Here is an 11,748-nt window from a genome sequence, read left to right as displayed (position 1 = left end):
TCGGTGACACTGGATTTTTGCCATAGCCTTTTATTAGCTCCAATAAGACTTTTTGTTTTGCATTTCCAAAAGCAGTTTAAATTGCTCAGAGGAAGATGCAGCAGATGATCCTGATCCCACTTCTGATGTCGGAGTCACATTTTCAGGGGCGTCAGAATTAGTGGAGCTTGGCGGTGTCATATTTATTTATTGGACAATAATTTAAATATAACACTAACTCGTATAAACAATACAACAGCTACGGATATTCGTAATACAATAAATCGGATAATAACTAATTATCGAGATACAATTTTACAGTAAAGCGCTAGGCAATAAGTCTGAGAACGAATCCGGGGTCAGCAGGATGTATGCGGTCTTTACTTGATCAATGCTCAACGAGAACTACCCGTCTCAGTACCCTAAGTACTTCTTCTCTCAAAATATTTCGACAGCCCTCATTGTCTGTCGATATCTTTAACTGTATAGTTATTACTTTTATCCTGTGACCTCGGCTACGTTTGGTGACCATTGTCACTCCGGACTCAAGCCCATCGCCATAACCATAAAAATTATAATCGGCTTAAGTTATAAATAATTATTAAATATTCTATGCTTTACAATTTTGCTTGAAACTAACAGACAAACTAAAATATTGGGAATTTCCCTATCTCTAGGAAAACCCAGCTCGATATTATCTCCGACATATATATATATATATATATATATATAAATACATACATATATGAACTTTGAAACTAATAGCATTTTCTGAATCAGCTTGACGAACTGAGTCAGAAAATAACAAAATTTTTCAAAAGTTGCGTCATGAGGACAAATGCAATAGTTAGATTTCTATGAAATCTACTAAAAAGTTCAATCTTAACCTGCAATTTCAGGGAGATTTTGTCATGGAACCCTTTTTTATTGCTAAGATCTGTCAAATAAGCACATAAAGTTAAGTAATATTTGCATTAGGCTTTGTAAATATGTTTTTATTTAATTTTAATATTTTTTATGGATTATTTATGTAAGAGTGAATAAAGAAAATAAAGTAATTTATATCAATAAAATTTTCTGTAATTCTAACGACCAACACCATGTTAATTTAATAAGAATAAATTAAAAGTTTGATATTATTTGTTATTTATGTAGTGCAATTAATTGAAAAGAATTTGAAGACACAAGTAAATTTCAATCATTTTCCATTAAAAGAGCCACTAGATATCAAAATCTAGTGATTGATTAAAAATGTTTGAAAAGCACTAAGAAAATTCGAATGAATTTCAAAAATTACTTACTTGAAAAGCCATTGATGATCAATTTTTTTTATTTATAGAAATAAATTAGAGAGTAGTAAGAATTGTTGATGAATTTAGATAATTTTTTCGTTAGAGAGCATCCAAAAATCAAAATTTATTCATTCATAGAAATTGATGAGAAAAAATTCAAAATTGTTAATAAATCTAGATAATTTTTTATTTAGGGAGCAATATTCAAAGTATTGAAAAATATCCAAAGTTTTGAATGCACATCAATATTTATCAATCCCTGGCGAAACTAGAAATAGAGGTCTTTTTTTGGATTGGAAAGTATTGAGAAATATTAAAAGTTTTGAATGCACATCAATATTTATTAATCCCTGGCGAAACTAGAAATAGAGGTCTTTTTTTGGATTGGAAAGTATTGAGAAATATTAAAAGTTTTGAATGCACATCAATATTTATTAATCCCTGGTGAAACCAGAAATAGAGGACTTTTTTCGGATTGGAAAGTATTGAGAAATATTAAAAGTTTTGAATGCACATCAATATTTATTAATCCCTGGTGAAACCAGAAATAGAGGACTTTTTTCGGATTGGAAAGTATTGAGAAATATTCAAAGTTTTGAATGCACATCAATATTTATCAATCCCTGGCGAAACTAGAAATAGAGGTCTTTTTTTGGATTGGAAAGTATTGAGAATTATTCAAAGTTTTGAATGCACATCATTATTTATCAATCCCTGGCGAAACTAGAAATAGAGGTCTTTTTTTGGATTGGAAAGTATTGAGAAATATTCAAAGTTTTGAATCAACTTCAATATTTATCAATCCCTGGGGTGACCAGAAATAATTTTTTTTTTTATAGATTGAAACGTATTAAAAAAAATAGAAAATTTTCTATACAATCCAATATTTCTTAATATTCTCTATGACCAGAATTTCAGAAATTATTTATGGATTAAAAAATATTGATAGGGATTTATTTTTTGAATTTGCCGAAAAAATCGACGGATTGGATATATTGAAAAGTATTGAAGTTCCAACATTTTCAATACGTTTCAATACTTTTTTTTAATCAGGGTTACTAACAGCCAGCCAAAAAAAAAAAAGAGCACGAAAACTTAAATCAGAGCGCAGCAAAACATTTAAGGACTCTATTGCCAGATGGCTCGACATCGACAAACCTAAAAAACGTAAGTTTTCAAAATCAAAATACTTTTTTGCTGGTTATTTGCTATTTGTGATAATAACATATTTTGAAGCTAAATTCGTAAATTTCTAATTTTTTTATTGTGTTCAATACTATCATTATTGGAATCCAAACAATAATTTTTTTTAAAATAACATCAAAGCTGTTATGTTCGATGAAATTCAATGTTAAAAGCAAAATATTTAAATAATTTTTGTGTTTTCTGGTTCATTGTAATTTATTGAAAATGTAATTCTAATCTTTCAATATACTACGCTCTGTTAAATACTGAACAGTCATTATTTAACTGACAGTAATACCTTTAGCTTTATAAATTTACACTAGTCATAAAAATTAAGGGATATGAAAAAAGCAAAAAAAAAGTCGAAGCTCCAAGTGTCTAGTTTTCAGATATGACCATGAAAATTTTTTATCATGTTCGGGTCTGCAGAAATCCTAAGAAAACTACCAAAAATTTCTAATTTTTTTAAAAAGAAAGTCTACTGGCTTCAAACAACTGTTAGTAGATATATACATTAGGGTGTGCCAAAATGTAACTTTGTTGATGGACCTCTTGAAATTGGAATTTTGAGATCCGTATTGAACAGGATTTGTGTTTGAGCATTTCCAAACATATTTTGAGCGTAAAGGATTTAGTTGATTTTTATAGAATTTTTTAACAGGAGTTTTGTTCGGCCAAATTTTGAAATTCCAGCAAAAATGGCCAAACAAAACTCCTGTTAAAAAATTCTATAAAAATTAAATAAATCCTTTACGCTCAAAATATGTCAGGAAATGCCCAAACACAACTCTTGTTAAAAGCGGAACTCAAAATTCCAATTCCAAGAGGGCCATCAACGAAGTTACATTTTTGCACACCCTAATATACATCCTAATATACATATATTTATACGATATAATAAGGCTTGTAAACACGATAGCGTTTTCAATTCAAAACCGATTCTTCTCAAACACAACATGCTTTATCTATCGATAAAAACCAAGGTTAAGTTCGAAGATAAACTTAGTCGAGTGAGTTATTTGGAAATGCGGGATATTGAATTTTTGAAAATTGTATAAATTAATGTTTATACCACTTCAACTTGGTATAATTACTGAACTTGACAAGATATCCAAATTCAGTAAGTTGCATCGTAAAGCTCTTTTAATAAGCTTCAATTTTCACTCCTCAGAAGTGCTAATAGCCTCAATATTACTCCATTTTGAGTTCGTTTAGTAAAATAGTTTTACTGATGCAGCCGTTTTAGAATTATCGCTTGCATCATAGCATAATCATGATGTAGATTCAATAACTACGAAATTGATCAGTCTTTCGGGTAATGTGTTTGGGTAAGTAGTCAGTAAATATGTCAGAAATTATTTCTAAATATTGTTTTCTTTAATTAGAATTTTATTCGGTTTCAAAATTCTGATTAACTCGGAAACTGTTGTTCTTAAGCAGTTACTTAAGATTTGGGTATTGATAATTCAAATCTTATAATCTTTGAAATTGTTTGATAAATATTCGAAAAACTTTATCTCTACAAGATAATTTTTAACTTCCCACTAAGAAAATCAGGGTTATTGTTTTCACCCCGTTTTGCAAAAATCAAGTTTTCATCAGATTCACTAGACACTTAGAGCTACAATTTGCGTTTTTTTTGCTGTGCGATCATTTTACTCAGAGTTATAGCTCTTGAAAATCATCTAAAAATTTGGGATTTTTTTTATATCTCTTAATTTTTGTAACTAATATATATTTATAGTGTTATTATAAAATTCTAGCAGACACCACCAAATGAAAAAACATCTCCGAAGACCAAGGGTAAAAGAAATGCATTGCATGATGTCACCGATAAAGGTAATCAAGTCGGTTCAAAAACTCCGCCTCGAGCACCATCAACAATACCTTCCAAATCAAATTCCCATCTTGAAGGGTCAGATGCAGGAGTGATTAACAGAGATAGTATGCAAAACATAAAAGGAGTGGCATGGAAACGACGAAGAGAGAATAGACTTGTTCATTTAACGGAAGAAGTAAATGAAATCAAAAGGTCTAAGAATGAAAATAATAAAAAAAACGAAAATAATAATAAAAACGAGAATAATGAAGATAAGACAAAGAGTGTGAAGTTGAAAGAAACAATCGTAATTGAAAATGGAGAACAGGTAAACTATTATTTTGACATTTATAAGTAATTATAAAATATATAACATAACAGGAATTTTAAATCGTTAAATTGAGAAACCCCATAAGTCAAAAATACTAAATTTTTCAGGAGAAACAAAAAAACATTTTTCTCCGTTAAGTTTGTATTAGCATCATGAACCAATAGTGAATAATAATAAAGTTAGTATCCCGAAAATATATTCAAACATGAAAAAAATTTGATTGTTAATTACTACTATTCATAATAGAGTGTGAGAATTCGCCCGATGAGGCACGGGGCACGGGTCCATACATACAATGTACCCGTGCTTGTACCCGTGCGCGTGAAATATCGGCACGGGTATAGTGTATGTACGGGCCCGTGCCCCGTGCTTCATTGGGCGAATTCTCACACTCTCCATAATAATGATTTTAAGTTGATTGACTTATGGGGTTTCTCACCAAAATGAACGAAATAATAATAAAATCATTAATTTATCAATTTTATTCTGTCAATCATTTATTATATTAATAAAATAAAGTACAAAATAAGTATTTGAACTACAATTAACGAAAATCATAATAAATCATCTATTTTTTAATTCAAATGAGTGAAGTATAAAACAGAAATTGCAAAAATTATTGAAATCAAAGTATTCAACAATGAATATAATATATTTTTATTTGGTTATGATTAATTTCACAATTTAAATCAGCTAAATCAGAGTCAACAATAAAACAACATGTTATTAATTTTAATCCATAAACCGAATATTGTAAAACTCCTTAAAATTTAAGTATTTGACAGTAAATTTAGTTTCTTATTATCTTATAATCAATCATTTTAAAATTCAAATCATTTGAAAATTCAAAAAACCGAAAAATGCAACAAACCCGATTTCGAAAAAAATATGACTTATGGGGTTATTCAAATAAACAAGATTCACTTATTTTCTCTGTTAATTTTTTAGATCACGACGATTGATGAAATTGTATTCAACAGTACGGAATATGTCAATATTGCAAAGCAGAGAACAATGGAAGAAAGAGTTAGCTGCTTAGTGCCAGTAGTTTGGACGCCAGACGTTATTCAGAAAAAATATTTGGTTCCACCTTAAGATATGGAGGGTTATGTACTTATAACTGATGCGGACAAATTGAAATTTGACCGTAAGTATCTCCTTTAAATTTACTATAAATCATTAAGTTTAAATTGATTAAACAAGAAATTTCGGAGTAATTCCGAAAAAACACTTTTTTCGGTTTTTTTTCGTCACCAATAACTCACGAACGAATCAACCGACTTTGACCGGACCGGCAGCGCTCGACGTAGTTTTTTGATGTTAAGAGCTGATTAGTTTTTGGAATCGATCGATAAAATTGTCAAAAAGTTATTTCAAGAAAAGCACATTTGAAAAAAAATTTTTTTTGTAGTTTTTTTGAGATTTCTCAAAATCTATCGGTCTAAATCGTTCCAAAGTATATTCGAAATCTAAGTTCAGTCAAGCCCTTTCGAATGGCACTAACCGCGATTAAATCGGTCAAGCCATTCAAAAGATATGAGAGGTTTACATACATCCACACACAGACACACACACACACACACACAGACACACACACACACACACACACACACACACACCATCGCGGGAATAGTCAGAGAAGTTACCTAGGACCTCGAAACGTCGAGATCTGTTGAAAACTCGATTATCGAAAAACGGGGTAAAAACAATAACTTCCAGATTTTTTTAGCGGGAAGTTAAAAAAAGTCATGAAACAAAAAATCGTCCTAATTTTTATGGGACAGATTTATTGATAAAACTCAAAAAATTGAATTGAATTTTATAATTAACTAATTAAACAAAAAATTACTAACTAAAATTTTAAAGTTTTTTTTTTAAAGCTTAGTGTTAAATTAACCTTCAGAGTACATACCTCCGAACATAACTTTAGAGTACACACGAGGTCGAATCGACCCCACTTGATTTTCAAAGAATTATATCTCAGAAACTATTCACTTTATCGGAATTTTTTGAATATATTTATTATTATTATGAATAAAATGGTTTTTAATGTTGAAAAATTAATTAAAAACGAACCCATTTTAGAGAAATGTTTTAGGATAAAAAAATTCTGGGGTCAAAATGATCCTCAGTGTACTCCGAGGGTTAATCATGATTAATAAGACGCAAAACTTTTAACTGGTTGGCTTATGATACATTCATTTTTTATATGTTCCAGAGTTATGTTTACATTTCCAAACCCGTCGAAAAATAAATTATGTTCTGGGAGGAGAAGATGATCCGGAGTATAATTCAAAAACCTGGTTGGGCCGAAGATGTACCGAACTAAGAAACGCATGGAAACAAAAAAATAAGGTGCATCAAGCACCTCATGATGGATAATAGATTTTCAATTTATTAAGTTAAAAAAAAAAAAACATATATGTTACGTTTAAAAAAACTTTAATAACATTTATAGATATATTTATAGATTTATATTTAAAATAGATCATACTTTTTATTTAATTAATAAATTCAATTTATTCACTATAAAAAAATATAACAATACTAAATTAATGTTAAAACAATACTAAATTCAATGTTAGAATAATTTCAAATTATAATAAAGAATATTTATTTATTTATTTATTTATTTATTTAATAAACAAACCCAACAGCCTAGGCCATTAACAGGGTTAATAGTACAGTAGTTAGTATACAAAGATAGTTTTTGATGTATGACAAGATGACTTATAACTAGCATAGTGATTTCACATATAAACTTTGAAATACTAAAATACTAAGTGAATGCTCTAGCGATAAGTTAGCTATTGCAATTCATTCACAATAATAATCAAAAAGAAAGAAAGAAAGAAAAAACAAAACAAAAAAAAAAAAAAAAAAAAAAAACAAAGTATAAAACAGAATAGCAATACTCCTTATAAAATAACAATACTCCTTATTACCAATACACAATTGCACATCATCAACTCCACTCAATTACTAATTTGCCAAGTAATGCTGTTATATATCCATGAGGACAATCAAACGGATCGAGTGAAGCTTCTAATTGACAAAAACGATTCACTGCACCAGAGATGCGATAGATCGGCGCTGCCTGAGATAAGTTAGATTTAGCAATAGGTATATACATTGGTACTTGACTTCTTATACCTAAGACTGGTATCCTAAATTTAAACAATGATAGTAGTTGAGGACAGTCTACCAAGTTATTGAACAGTTTAGTTGCAAAGGAGAATTCTGTACATACTCGTCTTTCTTCAAGAGTAAGATATTCGCACTCATTACAGAGCGTTAGATTTGCGATTCCCCGAGCTGGATAATGTCCAGTTTTTTTTCCAAATTAAAAATTTTAAAAATCTTCTTTGAACTCTCTCAATTTTAGTGGACTGTCCTGACTGAGTGGGAGACCATACCAATGAAGCATACTCGAGTTTCGGTCTAACAAAGGTATTATACAATATTCTAATGGCATAAAGATTATTAAAATTTTTTGAAATTCGAGTAATGAACCCTAGGGTTTTCCATGCTTCTGATATAATGTTGTTGATGTGCATAGCAAAGTAAGTTTACTGTCAAACGTTACTCCAAGTATTTTGACTGATGTACTTTTATTTAAAATTTTACCAGACATGTTATAGTTAAAAGTAATAGGATTTTGATTTCGAGTGATTGTTAAAATGATGCATTTATCAGCATTGAGTTTCAGCTTATTGTCTCCACACCACTGAACCAAGTATTCAATGTTACGCTGTAGAAATGCGCAATCATATACATTGCGTATTCTCATATAAAGCTTTGAATCATCCGCAAATAAATCAAAGAAACAAGAAGTATGTTGTGCTAGATCATTGATAAAGACAAGAAACAAGAGAGGACCCAGGTTTGATCCTTGAGGTACTCCTGAGGTAGAAATATAGGGCTTAGATCGATGTCCCATATAGTATACAATATTTTTCCTGCTGACTAGGTATGAAGTTAATAAGCACATAAGGTGAGTAGTTAGTCCTAGCGCACGCAGTCTATCAAGTAATATTCCTTTGTCTACTTTATCAAATGCTTTAGCAAAATCTGCACAAAATACATCAAGTTGTTCTCTAGCAGCAAGAGTCTCATTAGCAAGCTGAGTGAAATATATTAAATTAGTTACTGTTGAGCGTTTGGGCATAAAACCATGCTGAAGAAAACCACAGAAGATTCAATGAAGACCTGATTGAGCTTCGTATTGAGATTCACGCACATTTTGATAGTACACCGAATAGTTCGTTAGCAGGATACTTTCATAAAGAAAGTTATTGATCTTTGTTCATCTTGTTCAGAACCGAAGTTCGAGCATGCTGAACTATAAGTTGACGCGTTCCCCTGGTCACTATCTTCAAGTTCTTCTCCCCGCTGAAGTACGCCGCTCCATCTCCTCTTTCAAGGCCAAGTACTCCCGTCTCTGCGCCGGTGTTTGATCTCGAGCAATTATCAACTGCTGGAGCGATACTGGTAGTCTCTTCTGGGTCTTGGATTTGACATATGCCTGCAGGATGATATCAGCTGATTCAGAATTATTGAAAATAATTTTTACCGGACGTGGAGATGTACTATTCAATAATAATTTACCAACACGCATGCATTTAAATTTTATTTTTAGAGTAGCTATTGTTTTGTTCAATAATTTACAGAAACAGTCTGTGATTCTCGCATGGAGATTACCATTTTCTGATTCCGAAGAATCATCCTCCGGGAGTTCATAAACCATGAGATTCGACCGCCTGCGTAGTCTATCCTCAAATTCCTTGAATACATCATGAGACGCCCCTGCTACTGACTGGGCCCCAGAAGCCGATGATACAATACTGTTAACCTTCTCTTTAAGCTTGACAATTTCACAGTGCTCACTAATTCCTCTGGTGGAGAAATCTTTCAAATATGTATCCAAATTATCCAGTCTGATTTCTACATTATCTAGCCGTCTTGCTAGTGGAGTTGATTCATCTCTAAATGCCTGCTGGATATCTTCAAGCGTGAACTGATGCGTTCCACCGGTATTCGTTGATTTACCGCGTCCCGGGCCACAGCATCGGGTGAATCCGCCATTTTTGGTTAGTGCTTCAGTGTTGACACACGCGATGTGAAAACAACTCAGGCATTTAGGGCAGTTGACAGATTTGTGTAATATGGGTACATTACAAGCCCTGCACGACACATCCACTTGACAGTCAGTAAATGATGCATTACACTCATCCATTGTAATATATATTTATGCCGCTAGGGGTCAGCACATACCACTAAAAATTTGTCCAGTAGTATCTTGTTACTGATAATAATAATAATATTACTCCTCAATATTGAGGGTTATCTCCAAGAGTCATACAAAAAAGAAAATTTAGTATGAAAAGAAAATATTTATAACACCATTTTATATCACACTACGTTCTAAATATTTTTATACTCAATTACAAACATCTTATTTAATTAATGATTCACTAGTTAAATAATAGAGCGGTAAAGACTGGGGACACACTTTTACGCACATTCACTCAGTTGCGGCCATCTTGATATTTTCAAATTATAATAAAGAATATTCCAAATTGCTTAATTATTATTATTATTATTATTTTTTTACCAAAAAATCCAGGTTCGATTCCTGGTCTGAGCATTTTCCGGGTTATTTTTTCGGTTGGCCGAAAAAAAGATTCACTGAGTAAATAATATAATCTTAATTGAATAAAGAATTTTAATTGTTAGATATATGTCACCCGAGGATGGTATGAGACCTCATACCGACAATAATGTGGTGTAAATAGATAATAAGTAAGAATTGAAATTTAATGAAAATTAAAATTTAGTTTACCGTCAATTTGGATCGGGAAAGTTGGCTTTGAATTACTTTACTCTTTAATTATTATTATTATTATTATTATTATTATTTTATTTTTTTTTTAATTATTTTTTAATTATTGTTATTAATTAATTATTATTGTAATTTTACAAAAAAATGTAGAGAAATTCAGTGTGAGTTCACTACAAACTCACTGTGAATTAACAATGAGTTTATAGTGGATTTACAATCAATTTACCGTGAATTCACTTAAGATTCACAGTGAATTCACTGTGAACTCACAGTGGTGTCACTCTAAGCTGACTGCAGTATCACTATGGAATTACTATCAAATTACTATGAATTTATGGTGAAACTGTTGTAAGATAACTATGAAACGACTGTGATAAAATGATAAGACTACGGTGAACTTACTATCGAACCACTCTGAGATCACCATAAAACCACAGTCACCTAATGTCCCTATGTCATAGTGATTTCACCGTAAATTCATCATGATCTCACTGTCTTTTCACTATAATCTTACTAAAATTTTACTGTGATTTAACAGTGATTCCGAAACCGCGAGGGAACCATTGTTCCAGAGTTTTAGAGTTTACATTGATAATTGTCATCATAAAAGTCTCACTGATAAGTTTTTTTTTGTAAACAGTTAAAAATTTTATTCAAGTAAATATATATTTTTCGGAAAAATTAATCGATTAATTATTAAAATAAAAATTTATAAATATTTTTTCAATAATTATTAATTTTTATGAAAAGAAAAAATTTTTTGGTGGTGACTACTATTTTTTTTTGTAAACTAAGTAATGATATTGGATCATTGTTCTAATGTTCTTTGCACTGATAACTGCCTCAGATTCATAGCGCTAATACACGCGACATTCGTAATAATGTAATATATTTATTGTACCTATAAGAACTTTGCTATCGGCAGAGCGTGCTTGAACGTTTAGCCGTAAATGCAAGTATGTGTTATGTATACGTTTGGTGGAAAAAATCATAATACACTTTTTAGTAGTGTTGCTGTTATTCATATAGTAAAGGCTTTACAGTAATCTCACGGTTAAATCTTAAGCACATGTGACAATGGCAAACGCGTATACAGTAAACAGTGAACAGGTTCATTCATTTGTTCGTCTGCAGTCTACTGGGTCTAGCAGCATTAATTTTCGAAATGTAGTAATCGTGGGTAGTGGACCTAAACGAATCACTGTCAATGCTGCCTGCGCCTTCATAGTTCTGTGTTTATTCATTATACGATTGTCTACGGTTGAGTGTGTCTTATTTACATTTGTGAGTATGCATATAT

General features: G+C 30.9%; 1 protein-coding gene across 1 annotated transcript; it reads left to right on the top strand.

Moving 5' to 3' along the window:
* The first annotated feature begins 370 nt into the window (after positions 1 to 370).
* On the top strand, positions 371 to 5,701 carry LOC123269620 (putative uncharacterized protein DDB_G0291608). The gene is made up of 4 exons (XM_044735454.1): positions 371 to 442; positions 2,337 to 2,438; positions 4,220 to 4,603; positions 5,555 to 5,701. The coding sequence occupies exons 1-4, from the start codon at positions 371 to 373 to the stop codon at positions 5,699 to 5,701; spliced, it is 705 nt and encodes a 234-aa protein (XP_044591389.1).
* The last annotated feature ends 6,047 nt before the right edge of the window (positions 5,702 to 11,748 follow it).

This window comes from Cotesia glomerata, linkage group LG7 (assembly GCF_020080835.1).
Source record: "Cotesia glomerata isolate CgM1 linkage group LG7, MPM_Cglom_v2.3, whole genome shotgun sequence".
NCBI classification, from domain to species: domain Eukaryota; kingdom Metazoa; phylum Arthropoda; class Insecta; order Hymenoptera; family Braconidae; genus Cotesia; species Cotesia glomerata.
Note: the sequence above shows the minus strand (reverse complement) of the source record. Positions and strands in the feature narration are given on the sequence as shown.